Source organism: Tursiops truncatus, chromosome 8 (assembly GCF_011762595.2).
Source record: "Tursiops truncatus isolate mTurTru1 chromosome 8, mTurTru1.mat.Y, whole genome shotgun sequence".
NCBI lineage: Eukaryota > Metazoa > Chordata > Mammalia > Artiodactyla > Delphinidae > Tursiops > Tursiops truncatus.
In genome coordinates this window covers 101286519-101314202 of record NC_047041.1, presented here as the reverse complement: position 1 = coordinate 101314202, position 27684 = coordinate 101286519, and the positions used below count along the sequence as shown (strand labels likewise).

Genomic DNA, 27684 nt, shown 5'->3' with positions numbered 1-27684 from the left:
CCCCAGGCTGGGGCTTGTCTCCAATTCCTGCCTTCAGAGGAGGCACTTGTAAAACGAATGAAACAAAGCAGCGACTGCTTGTTTTCAGAGGGAGACCAGTTTTACCCAAGCCTGGTCCGATCTGTTGTTGATTCCACTTCACCATCAGAGGAGGAAGGCAAAGGTTGCACACTATTAGGTTAACTATTTATCTCTGACTCAAGGCATCGGCACGGGCTGCTCCCTCGGCCTGACAGCTGCGGGTTTCCAGCCTTGGCTTTGGCGTGTGAGGCAGGACAGCCGCCAGCTCAGGGCAGAAACCCGCTCCACGTTTAGCCAGCGACATCCTCTCCCCAGATGCCAGGACACACAGGTGCGGGGACGTGTTGGGGACCCTGGAAGGCCTGGCCTTCCAAGTGTTCTGGGCTAGAGGTGAGCCCCAGGCTGCTGGTGACTCGGCTGAACCAGCGCCGGGGAATCCAGCTCTGGCGCAGCTCTGGGAGGCCGCCCCTCCCGATGGAGGGGTCAGGCTGGGACCACAGCAGGCCGGCGAGGACCGTACTGGGCGGGCCGGGCCCGCAGCCAGCTGCTCGCTCCATGGCCCGAGCCCAGCGCCTCCTCAGCACAGAGGCTGCGGGGGCCTTGGGAGCAGTCTTAGGAGGATCGGGGCTGGGGCTGGGCGGAACCCAGTGTGACAGACGCTGCAGAGGTCCAGGGGGGCAACATTCTTTGTTCACTACCAGGAAAAAGACGGAGCGGAAAAAAGATTAAACTCAGAAGCCACAGAATTTACTTTCATATCTCCAAAAGTTGTTTCTATGTCTGACTCAGTAGGAAATCGCAAAGCCTTGACCTTCCCGAGCGCACCGCGTCCACAGTCAGTTCTTGCTGGGCTCCTAGTGTCCATGAAGAAACAACAGCTTCTTCCAGAGAAGCTCGACGTGGAGTAGGGGTCCAGCTGCCCAAGGTCTTCCCGCTGGGCCCCCTGCCTGCAGCCCTGTCCTCCCCAGCTGGCTGCCCCCTCTCCTTCCATGGGTGGGATCTTGGCAGATGTCTACTCCCGGGCTCTCAGTGTCTGGGAGGCCCGCACGACGGGGGGATGACAGAGGACCGAGACTCAGATCCTGACCACCTGGGCAGCAGTACATGGGCTCCGCCTGCCCTCGGCGCCCGCGGCCCGCCTCCTAAGGTAGAGTCGGCCGAAGGTGCCCCCCACCTGCCCTTTGGTGAGGCGCCCGGGATTCACACAGACGCAGCCAAGGATGTCCTGGGGGAAGGAAAGAAAGACTGTGGATTTGGAAAGGCCAAAATCATTGGGACTGATGTGAAAAAGCTGGACTCATCTAGCGATTAGACCCTAAAGAGGACTTTATAAAATGGAAACGCAGGCCGACAGAACCATCTAAGTCAAATATGCTAATTTATTATTAGAAAACTCAGAACCTTTTGAGTCTCTGAAACAAAATAAAGAAGATGACTCGGCAGGGTGACAATAAGCTCCCAAACTTGGAGACAAACTTGATCTATTTGTTTCCCAACATGAAAAAAAGTTTACCTCTAGAGGTTGAACTGGCTCTGGTTTGGCAAGAGGAGCTTGATCAGGTGGATTCCCTGTGAGGGACCCAATCCCCGGGCAGGGCCTCAGGCGGCAGAGATGAGAGTGACCAAGAGCTGCTTGGAGGTCATCTCAGAATTCAGGAGGGGGGCAGGCAAGCCCAGGGCACCTGAGGTGGCCTCAGGTGCGAACCATGGTTTGAGGGTCTTCCTACCTGTCTCCGGCGCCCCCAGGCTGGGCTGACGGAGTGCCGTGCCCTGGGGCGGGGAGGGCAGCGAGGGGGCGCTGCTCACTTACGCACTTTACTAACATTTGTTTTCTGAGACTGGTTCTGGCGTTTCTGGGAAATGGTGGAGTTCAAACCTACCTTCACAAAGTATCTCAGCTCTGAAGGGGCTATGAAGACATCGGGGGTGACGGGCAGCTGTGCATAGGCATAGAAATTCTCATAGTCAATGGCCATGTCCTCCTGGGGAGGGTAGAGCGGGTAGTAGCTGCAGAGACAGAGAGAGACAGTCAGCGGCAGCTGATTCAGGGACCCCCCTCCCCAGATGGATTTCTTCTATGTCACTGGTTTCCACGGTTTCACAGACCGTCTCTCCCTTTCCTCTGTGTTTAGGGGACAGGACGCAGGCTTGTCATCCCAGGGTGGAGTTCCCTGGTAGTGGCCTGGGAAAGGTGTCGAGGTCAAATCTGTCAGAGCTCCCTGAGCCCTAAGCGCTCCCTTCACGGTCAGCTACTCCGTCGGGCAGGCTCACCTCCGCTGCGTCAGGATGTGCTTGAGTATTCGGCTGAACCTGTCTGAAGTTCCGGAAGAACTAGGAGAGGAAGAAAAGCAAGAAACGGAAAGTGGAACCTTGTTTATCAGTGCCTGTTTCTCCTCGGGAAGGAGTTATTAAACTAGAGAGAAGCGACGCGGCCAAGGCGTGTGACAAGAAGGTACCTCTGGGGAAGTTTAAAGACCTGCCCGCAAATGCTCGGTCTGCTGAGCAGGACACTGGGTTGAGAAGGGAAAGAGCAGGAACACCTTGCGATCAGGGCCCAGGCAGGCTATCACCAGCTCCGCATCGTGCCAGAGAACGTGGAGTCTGTGCCGGCGCGAGGCCAGCTGTAGCCGGCGTGACCCTTGCTCCTCCAACCGGAGCCAACAAACACACACCCATTCTCGCCTAGGACGCAAACTGCTCCACACTCCTTCCCATCATGGCGATGCGAGCAGTGAACCGCTGAGCCTCAGCTCAACAGTTCTGGCTGTGTCTGATCCTCCGCAGGGCTACACACTGTTCTGGAAGGGGGAACACCCTGCGGGGTGAATTCACAGTCACCCTCTACAAGCAGGGACATCTTGTTTAGGTCACAAATGTGGGAAACAAAGAAAAGTAGATGAACTTCTATGACTAGAAGTTAAGTGCAAAGACAGAATGAATGTGGTCCTTCAGGGTCTCAAACACCACAGAAACAAGTGGTAACAGAAACACATGCATCCCACCGCTCCCCTTGGGTGCAGAGAAACTCAGTGGCCAAAGGCTTTGGCAGAAAGTGCTGCTCTAGGGGCTGCCCTCTCAACCCTGCCAAGCAACCCCTTGGCCAAGGACAGGACCAGGATCCAGAGGAACTGCCTGCGGGACCGAAAAACCCTTCTCACCTACTGATCTCCTCAGCCCCCATGTGGAGCAGCAGATCGGTGGATGTCAAGCCAAAGATCGTTCCATTTATGGAGAGCGTGCAGGGCTCGGACACAAACTGCACTCGCTAAAATGAGAAGGGGGGGACAGACGTTTGCACACCAAAGCTAGAAACTTCTTCCCCATGAAAATGGGGGGTCTGCAAGGGCTGGGGGGACCAGTGAAAGGGGGACCAACCCAACGGACAGTAAGTCACACGCCTGCCTGTTACAAAGAGAAGCTTAAGACGCAGGCATGTGTGCCTCAAAGGCGCCCCCGCCCTCTGCTTCCGGGACGAGTTGGGTCGCCTTCGGCACGTTGGACTCTGGCTGCCTGGTCGAGGAGGGGACGCTGGTACCTTTTTGTCCTCCCGAGGCAGGTCGGAGCAGCTGAAGGGCGGCTGTGGGTACACGGGCTCGTGGTGCACGTCTCTCAATGATGGGACGAAGATGAGGTGTGAGCCGGAGCTACTTTGCCAAAAAAAGCATCAGAACAGGAAGGAAAATGAGTGCAGCTGAGTTAGCATAGCTGGGTGACAGACTTAAAGGGTCAGAGCTGGACACAAGAGCCTACTTCCAGGGAAGAAGTTCCGAACGGAGCTCTCCTATGAAGGCGGGGTACCGTTCCCCGTGGGACACCAGGAACGAGAGACGACTTGTCCTAATTTACACACAACCACCTGGATGGGGCTCATGGCTCTCTCCCAGGACACGCTTTCTCCTGGCTCCGTATGACGTTCTACTCGAGAGAGGAAGAAGACTACTGTTTCGTAGAAAAAGGGGAGAAGAAACGGAGATCTAGGAAAGCAGGAAAGACGAGGATTTGACTGAAAATCCTCAGAGCCAGATCTGAAGCCAAAGTTCTGACTCTTCACACTGTGTGAACAGACGTGGCTTTTAGGCGTCACTAGCCTCCCTGGCTGGGGGCCTCTTCCCTCGGGAGGGACCCGGCAGGCTGAGCAGATCTGGGAGGGGAAGGCACGGCAGGTTCTGGTTCGCCAAGAGCCCGCCCCGCCCACCCCTCCCGCACAGGGAATCAACGCCCTTGGTTTTTCTTTCTCAGCAGCCTGTCTTACAAAGATGAAAGAAATATCTAACTGCAACAGTAAAAGCAGAGATGACAGACATTTCCTTTGATGGCGGCAGGAGAATCTCTAGGGTTACAAGATGTAAGTGAAGAAAAACCCCGTAACTCTAGAAGCCAACCTTTAACCTCTCCAGCCACGCAGAAGAAGAAAGGGGGAAAAAAACCTGTCCTTGGCGGGGTGGGGTCTATTGTAAAGAGGGAAAGTGTTACTTTGGGGCGAGTTTAACAGCCACCAATAGCTCTCACTTCTAGCGCCCTCTCTTGCTTAAGACGCAGTGGCTTCCCAGAGGCAGGTACAGGCACCTGTGCAGGTATAGGGACGTGGCTGCCTCTCACATGGGATAAAGGTGTTGGTGATGGTTGTCACACCTGTCACTTGTTTGTCAGGCCCGCTCAAAGCGTGAAGTGAGGCTTCTGCAGCGGAAATTCAGAATCTTGAGACCAAAGGCACTTTGCGAATTAGCTATAGTCCCTTTGACATTGAAAGTTAAGTCCCTGTAAGTAGCCAAGTCTATGGATTTGGGTGCTGAAGTCTGGCAGAGAGGCCGGGGGGTGACCCGAAGGGGACAGTCTGTGCTTCAGATCCCCGGGGCTCAGTCCGTAATGGACAGGAAGGCGGAGGCACGGCTGGCCGCCGTTAAGAGATGGACTTGCTCTGCTTCTGTGCAGGCTCTGGCAGAGCAACAGTTAAGGAGGAAGCGGGCCTCTGGCTCAGGGTTATAGGCTGGCTGCAGGGGGAGGGATCCGAGAGAAAATTCCAACTATGCTGAGCATTGCACAACTTCATACACCGCGGTGGGGAAGGGCCTTGCAGCCGCTCCCTCCCTCAAGCTCCCCCCCGCCCCTGCTGGGCTCTTGCGAGGGGAGGTGCTTCCTCACTGGCTCTGGTTTTCACTGATAAATCAGCTTAATGCTCTGCGTTTCTGACCTCTCAGAATAAAAATAAATTCCCCCCAAGGGAGGGCCATTTTTATACTGTTTTGGGAAGGGTGGGGCAGCCCCTCTCCCCGAGGCACACACTGGCCTCAGATGAAAGTGCCTGGTGGTGCTGGGAGCTCACCCCCAGAGCAACAATGCCTGGTTTGTTCTTTGTTTGTAGCACTGCTGTCAATACCATACGGGGTGAGGAACCCAAAACAGAACCCCATCTCAAATCGAAAAGCACCCAGCCTGCGCAAGGGCACCGCCCCGCAGTCCCTGCCTATCCCAGAGGGGATCTGAGGGCTGATAAAACAGGGACACCAGCCCTGCTCCCGTGTTTCAGGATTTATCTCCTGAGGAGTGCTAGGGGCCTCCAGGTCTGACAAACTCATTCAGGGTCACAACAAACCTGGGAGGCAGAGGGAAGGCACCTATGTTATCTCACTTGGAGGGAGGGAGGGGCAGATCCAGCTGCAAGGCTGTCACCTGCACAATTCATGCCCCCTGACTCTGGGGCAGTTGGGGGTGTTCTTCCCCAGTCCGAGAGGCCTACGACACTGGCCCGTGCTGCTGGTACAAGAAGGTAGAGTTACAGCTAATCAAGCTAATCAAGACCTGAGATCAGGTCTCCCGGCCAAGGGGCAGAAGATTATACATCTTGTGTTAAAAACCACCTTTGTTACAGACTTACTTTTAAAAGCTTAGCCTCGGGAATGTTTGTTTTTGATGAGCTCAGCTACAGGGAGGCAGATCCCCAGAGGAGGAGATCCACCACCAAGGGCAATTTCTCTCAAACCCTGGCGCTGGAGGGAAGGGACAGGAAGCGGAGGTGTCAGCTTCCTGAAAAACTTTCTACTTCTAGCTTAGACCCTTCCTGGAATAGAGGCTTTTCTCTCAATTTAGAACTGCCCATTTCTCATCACTGCTATGACCTTTCCCAGTCTCGTCCCTAGGGTCTGGGGCAAGCATTCAAGATCCCCACCCTCGTGAGTTTCTACGATGGTTCATACAAGGCGGCGGCGCCCATGAAACGAGGGAAGCACTGACTCGGGGAAGGACTTGGGCTCACCCCAAACTCACTCACACAAGGGATTTTGTGGTGTAAGTCATCAAACACCACCCTGGGAAGATTCCCGTGGAATATGAGTTTATACAAAAGGGAGTGAGAGGAGGAAGGAAGGAAAGAGCGAGCAAGGGAAGAGCGCAAGTCTGTGTAGCCTTTTCAAGTGTGTTTATCTTTGTTTTACAAAGACGCCTCCTCACTCAGCATCTGTGCACTTGAAGTTCAAGGGTTCTATCTGATCTCTGTAGTTCAAAAGGATATAAGGATGGGAACTACCACGACTTTTGAATAGTTTCAGTTTCTTAATGAGAAGCCCTGGAGAAACTTAGGAAGCGTAAGGTTCTGCCCAGTATTTTGAACTCTGACCTTCGTGTCCCTTCGATAATCGTTCGTAGACATTGCTTGAAAACTTCTTCAAATGGGCTTGTCAGTAGACAGCTCTGCAAGAAAAGAGGAGACAGGTTTACAGGGGAGACGTTTGGCATTTATTCACTTGTTGAGCGCTTGTCAGATGACCCTGGGGGCCAGCCCCTGAGCAAGGAGCTGAAGGAGTCACAGTGGCCTCTGTGCTCCAGGAGCTGAGTCTAGCTGGGGGCAGGAAGGAGGCGGCGGAGAATCAGTCCTCCTGAAAGTGAGCCGAGGGGACGACTAGGAAGAAGAGGGTTTTGGAATCTTTTCTGTGGCAGGTAAAACCTCCTGAGACAAAGGGAAGAAATGTCCTCAGAAGGGTCATTTGTGTTTTAAATTCAAAGGATGGCAAGATGATGTGGGTCATGGAGCTGAGGGTAGCAGCCAGGAAGGTACTTTCACAGGCGCACCTCCGGGACCCGCGGGCACCTGCCTCAGCACCAAGGGTCGGTCGCACACCAGGAGGACCGGGACTCGGATATCTGGATCCCCCTCCCCCAGCTTCCAAACAGCTCTGTATTCTGGTGAAATGAAGCCCTCAAATTCAGTACCTTTATTAAAAATGCCCTGTGATAATGCTTTCCTGATCAGCCACACGGATTCATTTAGGTTGTTACAGATGCAGGGTAAACTCAAAGAGACGAAAGTAACAGTGGGGGCTTGACTGAATGTGAGTATCCGGTATCTCCCCCTCCCAACCCCAGTCACTTACCTCTACCTGTTCATGCTTAGCATCCAGGAAAGGTCCAAACTGCAGATAAAGCCGCAGGGGAGAAACAAAGGTACCGAAAGAACAAATCAGAACCACACGTGTGTGAGTGCCCTCACATAGCCTCTCCTAGCAGTTGTCTGTCCAGGGTCCATCGTCCCTCCAAGGCCACCTGTACAGCCTGGGCCAGGCAGCAGCTGGGGCAGGGGCACCCAGCTAGTATCACAGGCAGAAGGACCTGACGCCTGGATGCTAGCTGTTTTGCCTCCTACAATACCGGGCTTTTTCCTTTCTCAACCCAGCAAGGGAAATCTACCTCCATGCAGTTGTATTGTGAGTTTTCAGAAGAGGTGAGCTCACAAACTGGAGTAAGAGACAGAGGTGGGGATACTGTAAAGTCAAGGCAGGGCGGCAAAACAGCTCGGGCTTTTGGATTAATTCCACGCACACCTCACCTCGCCAAAGGTGTAGGCTGAGCACTAAAAAATATTTTTAAAAAGGAGGAGAGTCCCACACTCATCCTAAAAATTTAGAACCTCATTAGACCTTTTTCTAAGACCGACCCCCCAGTTTTCCCACTGGTGCCTCCCCGGGTGAAGCTGTCCCAGGAGGGCCTCCTACCAGGATGCAGACGTCGGGCTGGTCACGGTTGATGATGGTGATCAGGTCGAGCAGGGGGTCAAATGTGATGCTGTCAGATGTGGTGTATGGCCCACAGGCCACCAGGACCATGATTTGCTCAGAATCTAAGAAAGAAAAGATTGTTAAGATGCTGATGAGAGGACGCTGGGATGGTGGGAGAAAGGACAATTAGGGAAAGATGCCACGGGACTCAATTCACTGAGAGTCTCCTTACGTGTGCAACTCCAGGAATCCAGGAGGAGCAAGACCTCATCCTGCCCTCAAAGAACCCTCCATTGCTGGCAGAGACAGGTAAGTATGCAAACAACTAGAACTCGATAGATATTTACCAGCAGCGCACGAGTCATGGTAGGGAAGTGGGCATCTGGAGAGACTTGATCAAAGTACCATTTGCTTACATGGTTTTCCTCCCAACATTTACTTTGTGGGGTGGGGTGGGTTGGGGGTTTGGTAAAATACATATAACACAAAACTTACCATCTTAACCTTTGTTTTTGGCTGCGCTGAGAGGCTTGCGGGATCTTAGTTCCCCAGCCAGGGATTGAACCCATGCCCTTGACAGTGAAAGAGCGAATCCTAACCACTGGACTTCCCTCTGATCTTAAGTAAACATTTCAGTGGTATTAAGTAAATTCATAATGGTGTGTAGTTATCACCACCACCCCTCTCCACAACTCTTTCTATCTCGTAAAACCGAAACTCTGTTCCCGTTCAACACCAACTCCTGCTCCCCCGGCCCCCACCCTCCCACTGTCTGTCTCTATGATTCTGACGACTCTAGGAACCTCGTCTGAGGGGAATCTTGTGGTATTTGCCTTTTTGCGACTTTGCTTACGCTTGTAAGTAGGGTGTGCCGGAAGCCAGGGCAAGGCAGGGGCCCGGATGGCCGAGATTTGAGTGCTCGGTGTGAGGGACCATCTGCTGGTGAGTGCAGCTGGAGAATCTGGTACCTCGAGGAGTCCATAATGACAGGCTGGGGTGCAAGGCTTGGGACGGGAGACTCTTGTGTGATGGGGTGCAGGGCCATTGCTTTGGGGCACCCTTTTCCTCACAGCGTCTGCTTTCCTTGTGGAGAATCAGCCTTGTCCTCCATAAGCGCCCCCCTCCACCAGGGGGGGCTGTAAATTAGGTGCACTGTCCTCCCCTAGCCAAGGAGCAGGTACGGGACCCAGCTTAAGCCATTCACACTCTCCTCTGGATTCTGGAATCTCAAGGTGAACTACCCAAGGACAGAAAAAGATTGGCGCTGACCCACCCCAGCAGAGATGCCTGGAAGAGACAGCGGGGGACTCCCTGCTACCTGGACACCTCGAGTTACTAAGCCCTAATCCGTGTCGTAAGCCTGTTCCAGCCACCTGTCCAGTCTGTGGGCTACCTGGATCTCCCCTAACAAATTCTCTTTTTATTAAGTTAGTCTGAACCTGGTTCTGTAGCTTACAACAACAAAACCCAAAGATCCCTGACCTCTTTTTTTTTTCCTTTTTTTAATTAATTAATTTTATTTTTGGCTACTTTGGGTCTTTGTTGGCCGCGCGTGCGGGTCTTTGTTGGCCACGTTGCGGCGAGCGGGGGCTACTCTTCGTTGCGGTGCGTGGGCTTCTCATTGCGGTGGCTTCTCTTGTTGTGGAGCACAGGCTCTAGGTGCACAGGCTTCAGTAGTTGTGGCGCACGGGCTCCAGAGTGCAGGCTCAGTAGTTGTGGCGCATGGCCTTAGTTGCTCCACAGCATGTGGGATCTTCCCGGACCAGGGCTCGAACCCGTGTCCCCTTCATCGGCAGGTGGATTCTTAAACACTGCGCCACCAGGGAAGTCCCCCTGACCTCTTAACAGGCAGTTTCATTAGTTTCCTATGGCTGCTGTAACAAATTACCACAAGCTTCGCGGCTTAAAACAATACACATTTATCATCTTACAGTCCTAGAGGTCAGAAGTCCTAAAATCAAGGGGTGGGCAGGGCTGCATTCCTTCTGGAGGCTCTGAGGGGAATCTGTTTTCTTGCACTCTCCAGTTTCCAGAGGCTGCCTGCAGTCCGTGGCTCATGGCCCCTCCCCCACCTTCGAAGCCAGCGGCCTAACATTTCTAATCTTTGTGACTCTCACCCTCCTGCCCTCCCTTATCAGGACCCCTGTGATTACACTGAGCTCACCTAGACAATCCCCATCTCGAGAGCCTTAACTCAGTCACACCTGCAAAGTCCCCTTTGCCATATAAAGTAATACGTTCAGGAATATATTCCAGGAATGAGGACCATTATTCACCTACCAGAGTGGCAACAACTCAACTGAGAAAGAGAATTCAAGGGGAAGCGTAACACTCGCCACACCCAGCAGTGCCGTGCTGCTGCGGGGGACAAAGCTAATGGTTCTGAGGAGCCTACAGGAGACGTCAATCCCAGGTAAACGGTGAGTGCCAGGAGGGCCAGGCTCACATCCTATTCTGTGTGTCCACACCCAGGGTGCTGTGAGCCCAGACGCTGCTCACAAACTGTCTGTTAACAACCTACTCAACTGCTTCCAAAGGCTTCCCTGGCACAGCTCAGGCTCTGGGCATTTCAGCCCTGTCTGTTTTCTTCGTTACCTGAAGTCGATCCAGTACCAGCACTCTTGCTTCCATAAACACTTATTTTCTGAGCGAATGTGCAATGTCATAAACTCCTAGATTTCGTTCCTGATTCCAGGCTGCCACTAAGAATGACCTCACACGATATTAACGTGGAGGGGGTGTTGACAATGTGCTAGTGTCAGCCATCTCCCTGCTAATCCTCAGCAGTCTTCTGCTTTGCTTACAAAAATGCTTGGAATTGTTCTGAAGCAAAGTTTATTAAAATGTTCGTCTTTTCCCATCTAGGTTAGTGACCAAATAACTCTAGGCTTTCTGAGAAATTTGCCTAATTTTTAAATACATTTTTTATTTTGGAATAACTTTAGAATTGTAGAAAAGTTCCAAACATAGTCCAGAGTTCCCATATGTACACCTTTCACCCAGCATCCGCTAATGTTAATGCTAGCATCTTATATAACTATGGTACATTTGTTGAAACTAAGGAATTAATGCTGGTATATTACTGCTAACTCCTGACTTTATTTAAATGTCACTAGTTTTCCCATTAATGTCCCCTTTCTCTTCCAGGATCTAGTCCAGGGTGTCACATGGCATTTACAGAAATTCTTTTAAAAATGGCTGCTCTTTAAAAAAATTTTTTAAATTTAAATAAATAAATAAATAGCTGTTCTTTTCCCTTTTCAAAGCTACCTTCAAATACCTGTTAAACATTAGTCTTTAAACGACAGTCCTTGTGGAGTCAGAGCACAGGCGATAACGCTGACAAAGCCATGTAGGCCCAGACCCCTGGCCTTCCACAAAGGGCCAGTGAACCCACCAATCCACAGTCGCCCTTGGAGCTCCGGCATGGTGCTCTCAAACAGCTCGTGTAGCTTCCCTGGGGCCTGAGGAACTGTGCTCCTGTACCCTTGTCCACCACCCTCCACCCGTATTGTTAGCAAAATAATGTTTGAAGCAAAGTTTACCTCCATCCTCTTCAGTGGGCTGATGGAACGGAAGAGGCACGCCCTTCAAACAGGAGAGAAGCTACGGTGAGGTTTTGCCCCCGGCACTGTCTTTGGTCAGGAATGCGGTGAGCACTGAATGGTGGTGTGTTTGCGGGTGTCTTGCCCCTTGGAGCTAAAAGCCTACAGAGTTGATGGTCCTGCCACTTTTCTTTACCGAGTGGCAAAGAAACCTGGGTAGCACAAGGTCACGGCTAAACTCATAAAACACCCAGCAAAAAGCAGGAGCAAAACAGGTGCCTGTAGGATCAGGGTCCTGCTGGGCGAGCATGGGTCCTGCTACTTCTCCTCGCATCCTCTGGAAATCTGTGGAGGCCTGTTGCTAGAGCAGGGGCGGCTGAGCCACGGGCTGTGGGGCAAATCCGGCCACCGCCTGTGTTTGTAAGTAAACTTTACTAGCACACAGCACACTCGCTGGTTTACGGGTTGCCTATGGCTGCCTTTGTGCTACGATGGCAGAGCTGACATTGTGAAGAGACCATACGGCCTGCAAGAGCCTGAAATATTTACTGTCTGGCCCTTTAGGGGAACAGTTTGCGAGGCCCTGACCTAGAGGTAAGTCCCACTCTATAGACAGAGAATTGAGAAGCAAATAACTGGGCCCTTACAAAGGATGGGCTCTAGGACAGACAGAACCGCATACACTGCCTGCAGCAAACCGGGGGGGAGTGGGGGGACACCGGTACCTCGTAGAGTCTGGTGGCAACAAGTTTTCTACCAGTGGTGTTGATTCCTTCCATAACCACAACCTGAAAGACAGGCAGCAGACAGGCTTGCATCACAGGGGAGATGAACGGGAGGTCTGGAATAAGTTATACTCTGATAGAGTTAAAAGTATTGTCCAGGACTTCCCTGGTGGTGCAGTGGTTAAGAATCCAGCTGCCAATGCAAGGGACACGGGTTCGAGCCCTGGTCTGGGAGGATCCCACATGCCGCGGAGCAACTAAGCCCGTGCACCACAACTACTGAGCCTGTACTCTAGAGCCCGCAAGCCAAAACTACTGAGCCCGCACACCTCAACTACTGAGACCGCGTGCCGCAACTACTGAAGCCCGCATGCCTAGAGCCCGTGCTCCGCAGCAAGAGAAGCCCCCGCAATGAGAAGCCCGCGCACCACAAGGAAGAGTAGCCCCTGCTCGCCGCAACTAGAGAAAGCCCACACGCAGCAACGAAGACCCAACGTAGCCAGAAAAAAAAGAAGTATTGTCCAGCTACTCTCATTCTGTAATTGTAAACTTGGGGGTATTTTTCTAGAAAACAAACCAAGGGGGTTATGTTGGCGTAATAATAATTGTACTTTACATGGGTGACCTCATTTTACCTCTCCTGTGAGGTAGGAATTATCATCCCCATTTCACAGGCAAGGACACTGGTTTTGAGAGGTTAGTAATATCTCTGTAATCACCTGCCTTGTGGGGTGGAACTGGGGTTTGAACCTGGCAGCAGATCCCAGAGCTAAGGTCCGAGCATATGGGGGAAGGTTGAAATCCCTACACTGGTGTCCCCTCTTGGGCCTGAGCTCCAGCTACACCTCACGGCATCAGACGTCAAAAGCGAGGGGCAGCTGGCCAGCGACGAAACGCTCACTCTTGGAGCCACAGCCCTCTACACACACTACGGAGCAAACAAGCACGCCCGTGCCCAGTGGGAGACGCCCCTGATCTCACCTGTCCAGGAAACAGAGAATACTCTTTGAGCTCAGATAGATCCACTGGAATCTGAGCGCCTGAGGAATGCTCCCGATCTCCCTCAAGAATCACCGACTTGTGGTTCAGCTTCCCGTTGCTGTCACAGCCAATCTGGCCCAGCAGGGTGACGGGCTCCTGCCGAAGGTACACATAAGAATGACAGTCTTTGGGACAGGAGCTCAAAATCTGGTCAACGTAATGAAGAGGGACACAGACCTTTTCAAAACAACAACACACGTTTTTTTTTGTCGGGGCATCATTTTGAGCCTGAGGTGACCACAAACATCATCACTGGCTCCTTGGGGTGGAAGGACCCTTAAAAGGCATCTAGTCTGCCCACCACCTAATGCTTGAGCCCCTCTAAGTGGCTGCCTGAGCCAGAGCATCTCTAGTTAAGGGGAACTTGCCCCCTTGCCACCCCCAGCAGCCCATGCACCGCACCCCTGGATAACCGTTAACAAAAGCTCTCATTTACTGAGCTCACTAAACAGCAGGCACCGTTCTAAAGGCTTACGTGTATTAACTCATTTAATCCTCACAACAACCGAAGGTGGATGCTATTACTGCATCCATATTACAGATGAGAAAAACCAGTAACAGAAAGGTTAGATAATTTAGTCAAGGTCAAACAGTGGGAGAAGCCTGGGTTTGAAGCCCAGAAGTTCGGCTCCAGGGCCATATCCTGAACCACACACCAGAGTGCCTCTTAACAGGAAGTTCTTCGTTAAACTGAGCTGAAATTTCCCTCTCTGTGGCTTCCTCTATCCTGTTCCCACTCCCGGGGGCAAACTGAGGAAGTCTAATCTTTCCCCACGAGATTGTACATCCCAGACTCCCCTCCACTACTTCCTCCCAAATTCCCCCAAAACTTCCTTATATGACATGGTTTTGCCTATCTTCCCCAACTGGCCATTCTTCTCTGAATGCAAACACATGACAGAGGTACCATAAAGAATCTTTGAGAACACATCTCCCCTTAAAGTACGTTCTAGAGAGAAAGCACTGGTGCACGTGCCAGATTAAACTATGACATAAAGACACGATTGGCAACACTTGGTCCCTAATGACAGAGGCCAGAGAAGGGGAGAGACTGTGAGTCACCGTTTCTGGAGATCCTCACCTTGCTGCTGTCCTCATATCCTGATACTTGAATGCTTGAATCCCTCAATCTTTGTTTACAGGCAAGACTCTAATACAAGTGCAAAGGAAATGATTTTCTCTGGTCACAAAACCAGAGAGCACTTATAACCCATTTTACCAAATTCATCCCAGATAGATGTCCTAACTAGAAGGTAGACGATCAGTGAAAAGGAAGCAGGAGGCTGCTTTTTCATCGATTTAAAAAAACAATATCATTCAGGAAAGATTATTAGAATAACTCTTACTTGTGCTGTGACTAGAACAGGAGTAAAAGCCTCAATCTTGTAATGCTCCTTGAGCTCACTGCCAAGTTCTTCTATCTTACAGGTCAGAACTGAAATCCCAGAGGGCAGAAAGTGTGTTTAAGACATTTTACTTGCCAAGAAGAGAAAACATAGCACCTTGTAAAACATTAAAGTCAGTCATTTTACAGAAGCAGGAAGGGTGCCTAGGACACCGGCCAGTTCGTAACTTTCTGAAGGCCGAGCCAATTTCCCGATGTTGGGCTGCTGAGCCCGGCCTTCCATTTGGCCACAGGGGGTCACGCGGCACAATCCCAGAGTCAGTCTGGCTCCCACCCTAGCCTTCCTCTCACTCAGGTCGTCAGGGAGGTTTAGAGGAAGCCAAGCCCAACCTGGAAAGCCTTCCATTCTTCACAAGGAAGAAGCCATAAATGTCTTTGCTTCCTTTAACACTTTAATTGGCTTTCTTTACACAGTTCAAGTGGTTGTTACTGGGAAATGGTTATGTGCTTTCTCTTTAGCAAAGTGACGTGATTTGGGAGAAATACTGAGAGTTATCAGCTCATATCCTTTTACTAATAGGGGCACCCGGAGGACATCTATCAAAGGCAACCTTGAAACTTGTTCTACCAGCCTAGCTGAAGCTTTGGTACTGACTCGAGACCCTTCCGGGTGGTTTTATATCCTCCAGAATTTCAAAGAGAAAAACAATTACCTTCTCGAATGTCTGGGAGCTTCTGAAACATGGATTTGTAGCTCCCGGTTAGTGGCTCTGGATACCCCAAGACCTTCACGCTGATGTTACTGGCTCCTTCTCTCCCGGACCAAGACATCACCTGTGCTGAGCCAAAGGAGGTAACCACTTCTCCTCGGTTACTTCTCGAGCTGTATTTCTGAGAGGGAGTAGCACTAATTGGAAGCAAAAGACATTAGTGTTAGTGTGTTCATACCTAAAAGGAGAGAGGAATAGGATGAGGCTGCCTCTTGAAAATGGAGATTTGGAGGAGCGCCAGGCTGGCCTCACAGTTTATAAATCTAACCAGCTTAATGGGGTTGCACATTCTGGGCCTTTAAGGAATTCAGGAACGAGGGGGTTGAGGAACACCAAACGTGTTCAGAGGAGTTTAGATGCAAGGACACATTTTAAAAGGTCTTCTCCTGGCTTAAAACTAAACAAAGTAAAACAAAACCCAAACTCTGAATTGATGAAAAAGCAAGTTCCGAGTACTATTTTCTTCTTACGAATTTTCAGCGTTTGTTAGAACATCATCAGAGCCTGGAACTGTGGATAAGCCAAAAGTTGCCGTGCATACACCTAAGACCTCACGACACAGTTCAAGGTAGAAACAGCAATGAAGTGAAGTTAAATGAAATGAATCAGCTTTCCCCAGTGTCTCTGCAGGTGGACGCATAACGAGTTCTGTCAGCTGGTGAACAAACACTCCCATTCTCCGAGTCTCAACGGACAAGTTCTCGTATTTCCACTCACTGACTGATAAATTCCACCTCCAAGGACACACGGGTATTGCTGATCTGCTTAGAGGACAGCGAGGTCTTCTAACCCTTTGGTCATGAACACGGCGTAGAGAGAGGTCCAATTAAAACAGGCTTCATTTAATGTTCCGAAACTCTGCAGGAACAAGTTCTGTGGGGGCACCGTTGCAATGGGTGCTACCAGTTCCTCCTTCCCAGGGAGGCTACAGAAAGCAAGCTTCATTAATTACCTCTATCTCCAATGCTGCCTCTACCTGAATAATTTAGAAGTTACTGTCATAAATTACAAAGCCAGTTTCTAATGTCAGCTTGCATTAAAAAATGGCGCGCATTAAAAAATGACTAGGCAGCACATCGCCGACTGCTCCGAGCTCCTCCCTGTGAAGCTCCATGGGGTGGGCGTTACAGCCAGCCCTTTAATGCAGGGAGTCGCTCACAGGGCGTCAGCCGTAGACAGATCTACGAGTTGCAAAGCCTTGCTTGCTGAGAGGATAGAACTGCTGTCATGGTGCCAGCACCTATGAGAACCATCTCTGTACACCACACCAACCATCTCTGTGCATCCAAAGATGCCCTTCTAAGTCTGGAAAGCTCACTTCGGAAGCCCGTTTGAGAACTCCCGAAAGCAGGAGTGGACCACACTAAAGTCAAATCGTCCCTCAGAATCCAACCACCGTTCAGCTTGAATGACGGCTATCACCTCCTTTCTTTTCTTTTTTTAATATTTTTTGGCCATGACGCGTGGCTTGCGGGATCTTAGTTCCCCGACCAGGGATTGAACCCAGGACCACGGCAGTGAAAGCACTGAGTCCTAACCACTGGACCGCCAGGGAATTCCCTATCATCTCCTTTCTAATGTGACAGGGCTAGAAAGTCTTAAGCTCTGCTCCGTCTAGAAGAAGTGACTCCTAGCAGCCAAGTGTTTCCCTAACTGGTTAACATCACTGTTCCTTTGCCTCATCCTGATGTGGCAGCGCCTTTCTCCTCCTCAGTAGAGCTCTCATCTATGGAATTCTCTCACATAAGACATGTCATTTATGGATTTCCAAAAGTCACATGTGATCATTGTGGATTTATGTGCAGAGGTGGCAGCAGGGATAAAATACCAATTAAGCTGGTGTAGATTCCCAGTGACAAGAAAACTCTCAGAAACTAATTGTAACCCGAGTGAGGGACAAAGAACAGGTTACGCAACATTATGAACAAAGATACGTGCTTTTCTTTTTTAAAAATAAATACTTCAGATAAAAAAAAAAAACCCCAACAACACACGAACTAACAGAAGCAGGTGGAAACCTATTTGCCTCTACTGGCAAGACTCAAAGGCCTCCCAACTTCTGAATAGACAGGTTGTTTTCAGTAGAAGATATCAGTTCCTGATCTAGGAAATGAGCCACAGAAAAGCAGGTAGAAAGTGAGTTCCCTTAATTACCGTAAGAAACAGTAATTTTCCACACAGGACAAGAGAGCAGGGAGGGCAGAGAGCCATAGGCTTTCCAGCCAGCTCACTGCAGAGGTAACAGTCCACTCATATTCATTCAGTCATGCTGTAGTGTCAGCCGCCACTAGAAACCAGAGAAAGGCAAGGGCAGGCCTGCTGTTGGGCAGCTGAATTAATTATGAGCCATACCTTGGAGAGAAACTTGATGGTGACAGGAGCTGATGGGGGCTTCGAGTAGACACACTCCTTTTTGTGAGGGGGGTTTCCGGAGTGGTGATAGCTCGCTTCTGAGAACCCTAGAAACAAAAGAGGAAAAGAGCCCAGTCACTCTAGATCCAGGCTGCTAATTAAGTGTACAGTTCCTTAGGAAGAAAGGGAGGACGGTGCCCGAATGAAGGGTACAGATAGGATAGGGTTGGTTTTCTTCTTAAGGCCCCATTTTCCAAGTATAATCTCAGAGAGAAATCCTCGTCAACTGTAACCCAGTATTCATCAGTATCATGTCTCCATTTGGGAGGCAATTATGAAACAAACGCCAACATTCCCCAAAAAGGATTGCCAAGCAGGCGATCTGTCCTCTCAAATCACTCGCGTGTTCACTTTCCTTCCCCACCTCTCTTTGCTTTACAACAGCTGTGAGTTTTGCTATGCATACGGTTCTGACCTGCGTGGACACATTTTCCTGACAAGGGATGGGACCATGTTACTATTTATTTTGGCAAAGTCTACCACGCATTTTCAAAATTAAAGAAGGGAGTGACTCCAGGCAGATAACGAGTGAGCTCATACTTGGAGAGGACTTAGCAAATGCCTCACTGATGGTCACTTCTGTTTTCTGGGTTTTGCTCATCAAGAATCCAGAGATACCCAGAGCAGAGGGTGAAACCCCCAAATCCCGAGATCCATTGTTCCCCAGAGTCTGGGACGACCAACTGTGGCTGAGGAATGACAAAATCCTTGCCTGGACGGCAACCAGGCGGCCAGCTAGTCTGCAGACATTCCCCTATCCTTGGGCTCCTCCTGGCTGCAGGTTTAAGTTATGCCACCAAAGCTGCCTACAGGGGTGACGACGAACAGATGGGAGAGAAAGGATTCAAAACCACCATGAAGGAGCTGGAATGGAAACTAGATTTTAAAAAGACCCTTATGCTACCACCCTTATACAAGAGCCATTTAAAAATATTCCTTCCTAGGGCTTCCCAGGTGGCGCAGTGGTTGAGAGTCCACCTGCTGATGCAGGGGACACGGGTTTGTGCCCCGGTCTGGGAGGATCCCACATGCCACGGAGCGGCTGGGCCCGTGAGCCATGTCCGCTGGGCCTGCACGTCCGGAGCCTGTGCTCCGCAACGGGAGAGGCTGCAACAGTGAGAGGCGTGCCGCAAAAAATAAATAAATAAATAATAAAAATATTCCTTCCTAGTATTTCAATATTTTTCCAATTAAAAAAATCCTAATAGTTGTAATCTTATTTTGAATATGAACCTTCACTTAAGTAATACATACACTGAATTTTTTGCTCTATATTAATTATGAGCATTTTCCCACATTGTCACAATCTTCATCCTTTTTAGTAGCTGTGTTGATTGAACTGATATACAATAATTTACTTAACTACTTCTCTATTTCTGGGTGCATTTGTAATTTCTGGTGACTATAAATAATGCTGAGATGCCCATTTTCACACACACAGCTTTTCCTAGAATTTGGATTTGTCTTTTTGTTTTGTTTTTTTTTTGCGGTACGCGGGCCTCTCACTGTTGTGGCCTCTCCCGTTGCGGAGCACAGGCTCCGGACGCGCAGGCTCAACAGCCATGGTTCACGGGCCCAGCTGCTCCGCGGCATGTGGGATCTTCCCGGACCGGGTCACGAACCCGCGTCCCCTGCATCGGCACGCGGACTCTCAACCACTGCGCCACCAGGGAAGCCCTGGATTATTTTTTTAGGGGAGACTCTTACTAGGGACGATTATTGGGCCATAGGATGGTAAAGATTTTATGGTTTTGATATATTTTCTCAAACTATTTCCCCCAAAGACCCTTCAATATACAGTGGGCTACAGAACTCTAGGTCTCCCAGGACATGGACAGAGGATGGGACTCTGGGAGAGAGCAGAGCCTCGTGGCTCTCATCCTCAGACCTTGCGGTGAAACCTGATTGTGTCAGCAAACCAGCTCCAGCTACGCTCCTTGGGGGTGCGCTCCCTCTAACCAAGCTCAGGAGACTCACTAATACTACGTGCCAGTTCATTCACCTGTAATGAGAAATACCGAGGGACCACAGTCTCACATCCTGGGGTGAGCATATCCTCACACCACACAGGAACCCAAATTGTAGCCAAGGATGCCAGCTTATTCACTTATTAGAATCATAATGCCGACATCATGGGAACTTCAAATCCTCAGGCGAATGCATCTCTCCCTGGCAGGAAGGACATGTGGAGAGCCAAGATTTATGGTGAGCATGGGAGCAAAAGTGTAGCTGTCAATTGCACAAGCCAAATATTTAATGGTGACAAGCTAAGACCACTGACATATTCACCTCTGTAACAGGGGCACCGCTGCCCCTAAGATCTGACACGGGCACTGTTTGGGTGGGAAAGGCCAAGGCTTGGCTCTGACTCTGTCATCATGCTGCCACTGATGTCTGACAGTTTCTGTGTGATGGGCACTGTTCTAAGCATTTTTCCTGTTTCTAGCCCAGCCCCATTCTGCCTCTCCTCTGAGCTTCAGACACATATTTCAAATTGTTTGCTCATTTCAACCCAACTCTCTCAGCTCTGATTCCAGGGTCACAAATTTTAATCCGTGACTGAGCCTCTTAGGTACTTTTGTAGCAGGAATGGGGTGTCCTTGATATGGTATTTCAGCCATCAGAAGGGTGTATACGTCAACAGTAAATTAAGTAAATTGGCATCTGACTTATGCATCAGTCTACTGAGAGCTGAATTACCATGAGTCAGTCCTGCAGAACACTGTGAACATTTTCGCTTTCTTGCTCTGGACAGGCGCACCTAAACTATTCACCTCCTTTCTTACAATGTAATTTACTTTGAAAGATTAAGGCTTACTCCCTGGTTAAGGATTTCCACAAACATATTTTCTATAAAGAGTAACTACTATTGATATTACTGAATACATTGCTTTGGGCTTGGCGCTTTACACATTCATTTAATTTTCAAGCCCTCTGAGATAGGAGATATTATCGGCGCTGGCTGCCAGCTTCTTGAGGGCAGAGCACACCCAAACCTGTTTCATTCACCAGTTCACCCAGTGCCTGGCATATAGTAGCTGCTCAATAAGTGAATGAATGGATCCTGATTTTAAAGGAAAGGAAAAGGCAGCTCAGAGAGATAAAAGCAACTCACTCAAGGTCACCGAGGTCTCTGACTCAGGCATGGAGGGCAATGCTTTTCCACTGCCCTACTCCACCTCTCACACTGGGGTCCAACACCCAAGTCGGATCATTCAGTTACAGTCCACTTGATACAAAACTAGGCAACCATTAAAAAAGAGTAATTATGGAGAAATTGCATTTATAAAAATTTTATGATATGATAACTGAAGAAAGCAGGACAACCATGTGTCCACGAGGACTGCCATCATGCATAAACATCTATGCATGTGATCGGAAAGGAAGATGCATAAGTGGAAGTAGAGCAGGAAACTGTATGAGTGGTGAATTTTCTCCCTTAGAACTTCAAACGCTGTGCTGATATTTTTAGACTAAAGAAAAAAATGCTGTGTGTAGAATGCAATTTCCAAACACGGCACACGCACCTTAGAGGGTGTGGTGTAAGCATTCAAGAGGGTCTCCTCTTCCTCCTCCACTTCAATCCTAAGAACACTGGTTAAGAGAAACAATAAACTTCCACCCAAAATCTAAGGCAAGCGTTGATCAAATAAGAAATCTGAGTATTAGTTACATTTGTTGCTTGTTTCTAAAATTATACATGCAACAGATAACAATAATGCAATGACAACAATAACAATAGATAAATGATGAAATACAATATGTGGTTTGATGCAAAGGCCTTGATCAGAAAAGGATACAGCTCTTGTATGGAAACGATGTCTCTGGCTCCCGCATGCCCACTGTCCTTGGAGGCACTGAGCCTGGCTTTGGACAATCTTTTGCTCAGAAACTGAGGAAGAAAAGATAATGAATATATTATTCCATAGTCAAGTAATAGAGGAGGCGTTCCCCACAGCCATGAGGTAATAATGGGCATTTGAAACATAATCAAAGATATAAAATTCCTCAAAGGAAGAATGCAGAAGATGCACAAGACCAAAAATTAAAGACTTCACCTGTGACTGTTTCCCTATAACACATAGCAGTTCTAATATTAACACCAATTATTTGTTGAAGACAGTTTTAGGTGATTTACATCCATTCTCATTTCATTCAATAACCATAAAAAGTACAGATCAAGAGAACCACTGAGAGGAGAGGAAACTGAGGCTCGGAGCCATTAGGTTAGTTGGTCCAAGCTCACACTGGGACTGAAATCCAGGCCCGACTCCAAAGCCCACACTCTTCTCAATACAGTGCACTGTCTCCCGACTGAGTAGACCCGGAGAGTTACGTTATCAGTTCGCCTACAGTTTGTTCTTTTTTCTTCTCTTTTCTTTTTTTTTTAGTTTGTTCTTACCTCGTGCTCAAAAGAGTTTAGGGTCTCTGAGGTGAGGCAGTCTTTACGTGTGCTGGTGCAGAAGGCTATAAGCTCGCCAGCCATTCCCTCCTCATTCTGTCCATACAGAACACACAGCTCTATCACTGCAGGGGGAAATTAGACACGTAAGAACTTAGTTCATTGCTTGCAGCTTTCATCTTGAAAAGTGAAAATAATCCTCTACTTAAATTCAATCAAAATTTATTCAGCACCTACTAGGGACAGGCACTGTTCGAGGCCCAAGGACACAGCAGTGAATAAAAAGAGACGCACCCTTGTCCTTAACGCAGCTCACTATGGAGGGGAAACAGAAAACAAATAAGTAGGGCTTCCCTGGTGGCTCAGTTGTTGGGAATCTGCCTGCCAATGCAGGGGACATGAGTTCGAGCCCTGGTCTGGGAAGATCCCACATGCCACGGAGCAACTAAGCCCGTGTAACACAACTACTGAGCCCGCGTGCCACAACTACTGAGCCTGCACTCTAGAGCCCGCGCGCCACAACTACTGAGCCCACATGCCAGAACTACTGAAGCCCGCGCGCCTAGAGCCCCTGCTCCTCAACAAGAGAAGCCACCACAATGAGAAGCCCGTGTACCGCAACTAGAGAAAGCCCGCGTTCAGCAACAAAGACCCAATGCAGCCAAAAATAAATAATTTTAAAAAAATGAAAAAATAAAACAAATAAGTAAAAGACATACGTTAGACAATTAAATGTGCTTTGTAGGAAAATAAAGCTTGGACAGGGGTGGGGGAGTGGGGGGAGGGGCTGGCAATTAAAAAAAAATTTTTTTCCCTGCGCCACCAGGGAAGCCCTGGCTGGCAATTTTAAACCCAGTGATTAGGGAAGGCTTCATTGAGGAGGTGACTTTTTTTTTTTTTTTTGCGGTACGCAGGCCTCTCATTGTTGGGGCCTCTCCCATAGCGGAGCACAGGCTCCGGACGCGCAGGCTCAGCGGCCATGGCTCACGGGCCCAGCTGCTCCGCAGCATGTGGGATCTTCCCGGACCAGGGCACGAACCCGTGTCCCCTGCATCGGCAGGCGGACTCTCAACCACTGCGCCACCAGGGAAGCCCGAGGAGGTGACATTTGAGTAAGGACTTGAAGGAAGTAAAGGAGCGAGTCAGACAGTGTTGAGGGGAAGAGCTTTCAGGCAAAGATCCTGAGGGAGAAGCAAGATCGGTAAGGCCTCTGGGGCTGGGATGCACTGAGGAAGGAGGCGACAGAAGATGAGTTGAAAGGATGAAGGGGGTGCAGACCGTTGGCCACTGTAATTATTGAGCAAGCCAAGAAATCACCAGAGGGTTTGAACAGAGCAGTAACACGATCTGACTTCCACTCAACAGGGTCACCCTGGCTGCTGTGTTAAGCAGACTGAAGGGGACAAGGGCAGAATCAGGGGGACCAATTAAGAGAACCATGGCAAAGTCCAGGTGAGAGATGATGGTGGCTTGGATCAAGGTGGTGGCAGTGGACGAGGGGGAGAAGTGGTTGGACTCTAGGTGGGAAACGCTTTGAAGGTAAAGCCAGTGGGATTTGCTGACTGGATATGGGGTGTGAAGAGAGAAAGGCGACAAGGATGATGCTGTGGGTTTAGCCTGAGCACCTGGAAGGGGGCAGTTAACTGAGCTGGGGAGACAGCAGGAGGAACTATGAGGAGAGGAAGCAGGAGCTTAGCTTTAGACACGTGGAGTTTAGATGCCAATGAGACATCCAGCTGGAGACATCTAGGAGGCAGACCAGCCCGCAGATCAGGCAAAAGGTCTGGGCTGAGATATACTTTGGAAGTCATCAGCAAACACATGAATGTAAACCCAGGAGACCAGGTGAGATCACCAAGAAGCCGAGTGCATCTCGGGGCTCAGGATGCGGGTGAATCCGCAAAGGCTGAGAGGAGGTGACACGCATGGTAGAGAACACCTGGGAGGAGCATCCAAGCAGCTATGAGAAAAAACGTGTTTTAAAGGAGAGGACACGATAAATGGCATCAAATGCTGCTATTCATCCAAACGAAGACTGAAAATGCATCCCTGGCTTTAGGTGAAGGTCGTCGGTGACCTTGAGAGGAGCAATTTCAGTGAAGTGGTGGGGATGAAAAAGCTGACTGAAGTGGGCTTAAAGAGGAAAAATTTGAAGAACAGGTAATCCTGAGGAGGAGGTTTGTTGTAATTGGGAGAAGATAACTGGAGTGGGAAGGCGGGACAATGGAGTATTTAAACGGAGGGAGTCTAAGAGTCACATTCCTAGGCTATTAGGAAAAAAAACCTTATAGAGAGAAAAACGGAAAATAAGGGGAGAATTATTAGAGTGATGTCCTTGAGGAGGAGAAGGAATGGGATTTAGGACTCAAGTGGAGCATGTGGCTTTTGCCAGGAATATGGAGAATTTATTTACTGTAATGGGAGGAGGCAAGGAATATGGCACAGACACAGGTCAGTGGGAAGAAGTAATGGGGGTAGCTTAAAGAAGTTTTCTAATGCCTTCTATTCTTCTCAGCAAAACAGGAAGTAAGTTCGTCGGCTGAAAGTGAGAGTGGGACAGAAGGTCGTTAAAGGCGCGGCAGGTGACGAATAATCATAGGAGACTCAGGGTGAACAGACCAGGGAAATATGGTATGACTGTCAGGCAATATTAAAGTCCCAGCGAGGTTAGCAATTATGAATTCCAAGTCTAGAATTCCAACAGCACTGCCAATGTAGTCCTACATGAGATGGAAGCCTTTATAAATTCTCTTGTTTCGATTTCAGGCTCACCAAATAAATTTCTGACTATGATTGGCTTTCTCATTCAAGTCTCCTGTTAGGAAGAGAATGCCCTGGAGATAAAAACTTGGAGTATTCTGGTCTCTCATAAATTACCACGTTTGCATCCTGGTTTTATATATTAAAAAAGTTCAATATGCTGATGAATGATTAAGGCAGGTGCACAATCACCCTGCTTCTAAAACTGAGACTGTCCACACCTCCAAAGACTTTGCTTCCAACAACTCCTTACACTGCCCCAGACCCTGACCGATACGATGGACCAATACAACGCAGCACCAGACTCGGGCACAGGAGACCTGGTTCACAGACCAGCTCAGGCAATTAACTCTCCTTATTTGTTTCTCCATCTGTAAACAGCTGAGAAGCTCCTTAAAGTTCCTTCCAAAGCTAAAATTCAATTTTAGGAACCCACCTCAAAGGACTCATATTTGCACAGACCACCAACAGTTTTGATGAGAAGTGATGCTTCAGCAGAAGTTTAGGTGTAGGCTGGAAAGGGAGGAGCCAGGAATAAAAAGCTACTTTTCAAAACCCCAACATCTCTTGCTTTGTTATTGAGCTTTAAGCATTTTCCAAACTCGGTGAGACTGCGCCGATTTAAAATCCCTCTTCATATTCTTATTTTTGATTTGGGAATCCACGCAGTACCCTGTGAGCGTTTCACAGTCCTCACATCCCAAACCTCAATACTCAGTTTAACTCATCTCACAAACACGGAGAAGCCCCATCTAGGGGAGGTGAACCTCGGAACCGAGCGGGAGCGTGAACCTGGGCTGGGGTCCAGGGAGGGGGCAAGGGACTCACACTTCTCAACCACAGCCTCCTCGCATTCTAGGCCGAAGATCTCCAACTCCTCCACCAAGAGCTGGGCGGACACGGCCATGATGACCCAGGAGGAGGGCCGGGGCCGGGCCCACCCAGCTCCGACCTGACGCCAAGAAACCCACAGGCGTGGAGATCGATGAGCAGGACGAGCTCCCTCTGATCCTTTCACCCTCCGAGGGACCGAGACGGAGAGTGACCAAATGGCCCAAGACCTCAGGCCGTCGGAAGGCCCCAGCCGTCAGTCACGGAGAAACACGTTTTCTTTTTCTTGAAGCCCCCAAACGCCTGAAGGAAGAGAGCAGAAATCTTGAGAAGTCGTTCTCCTGGGGAGAACGTCCAGCTTCCTAAAAGCCACCACTGAACATCTCAAGACGGGATTAGAGCTGAGCAGCCCGGAAAAACCCGCCAAATGCTTTGTATGCCGCCCGCATGCGCGAGACCCGGGTTCAACCCCACCCCTTCCCCTCTGCTTCCTGTTCCCAGTTCCCGGACTATACGCGCGCACGCGCATCCGAGGGCGCGTGCGCACAAACGCATGCGCGCCCGCTCGCGCGCCCGCGCCTGGCGGTCGGCCCGCCCTACGGCGGCTGCGCAGTTATCCCCAGCCGGGCGCGAAAGCAAGGCCTGGGCGCACAAAAACCCGGACTCCCGGAACCGAAACCGCGGTTCTGCACCAGCCGCCGATGCCTTGACTTCCGGGCTTCGCGAAACTCCGTGACGTATGTTCGTCACCCTTTCGTTCCGTGCCTTGGTGCGCAGGCGCTGTCGTGTATATGCCCTTAAATGTCCCATTTTGTGCCCAACGCGGGAGAGGACGGGCTTGTCGTCCCTCTGTGTCTCCTGCTTCATGTCTGCACTCCGTGTGACTTCGTTAGGGAATCTGGTTGCCATGGTTATCGTCATGGTTACCACCGTGGTCCCAGCCACAGCGATAGGTCAGTTTTCTGGATCTGGAGCATTTCAGTGGAAAGAGGTGGAAAGGTGACAGAAGTGATTTGGTTTTGGGCATATCAAGTTTGGGTGCCTTTGGAATTTCCAGGTAGAGGTTCCCATTAGGCGACTGGAAGCTTGGGAGTGAAGATGGGTCCCTGAGGGGGAGAGAGTTCAGAGGTAAAATGAGAAGAGGGTCTTCCCCCGAAATATCTCCTAATTCTTTGACCCAAAATCTCCACTGACTCAGCTTAGATAAAATAACCTTGGGCATCATACTTGACTAATGGGATGGTAGATGGGTAGAGTCTCTAGAAAACTTTGCTGGTGTATGTCAGGAGCCTTAAAAATGTTCATCCGCCTTGACTCAGCATTTCTTATCCTAAGAAAACCAGCCGAAATTCAAAGTTTTATGAGCAAAGATGCTCTTCGTTTTTTAATTTACGATAAAAAAGTACAATTAAAAAATGGAAACAGCATCCAAAGGTAGGAAAGTATAGGGTATCACTACAGCAGTGATTCTCACGACTGCACTAAAGAGACCAAAGACTTTTAGCGGGCACATGAGATGTGGGAGGAAGAGCCAGGCAGACCCCTGTCTTGGCCTCAGTCCAGCCGTGTGAAACAGGGGGTAGTCTGCATACTAACCACAGTTGGGGGAGGGCTGGAGAGGGAAAACCACCTTACATTCCCCTAAGGCTTCTTACTGGTGGGTACCAAGGGCAGAGGGTGGGAGCAGTCTACCTGGGTATGGGCAGTAGAGCGTATATTTGTTTTCTATTGCTATGTAATAATTTATCACAAATTTAGTGGCATAAAACAACATTCGTTTATTAGCCCACAGATCTGTAGGTCAGAAGTCTGGGCACAGCATGTCTGGGTTCTCAGTAAGGCTG

General features: G+C 49.7%; 1 protein-coding gene across 4 annotated transcripts; it reads right to left on the bottom strand.

Annotated features, from left to right (window-relative positions):
* Positions 1-746: 746 nt before the first annotated feature.
* On the bottom strand, positions 747-26292 carry POLA2 (DNA polymerase alpha 2, accessory subunit). 4 transcript variants are annotated; one of them, XM_033861030.2, is made up of 18 exons: positions 25838-26292; positions 22250-22374; positions 21648-21739; positions 21375-21432; positions 17788-17894; positions 15379-15572; positions 14667-14755; positions 13261-13416; positions 12280-12342; positions 11555-11597; positions 8007-8131; positions 7389-7427; positions 6635-6708; positions 3557-3668; positions 3180-3286; positions 2293-2352; positions 1902-2028; positions 747-1246 (listed from the first exon to the last, which is right to left on the bottom strand). In XM_033861030.2, the coding sequence occupies exons 1-18, from the start codon at positions 25914-25916 to the stop codon at positions 1097-1099; spliced, it is 1800 nt and encodes a 599-aa protein (XP_033716921.1). In that variant the 5' UTR covers positions 25917-26292; the 3' UTR covers positions 747-1096. The 4 variants fall into 4 exon arrangements, with proteins under 4 accessions (XP_033716921.1, XP_033716922.1, XP_033716923.1 ...); XM_033861031.2 differs by having other exon boundaries at positions 3557-3665; positions 25838-26291; XM_033861032.2 differs by lacking the exon at positions 25838-26292 and adding an exon at positions 25446-25614.
* Positions 26293-27684: the final 1392 nt, after the last annotated feature.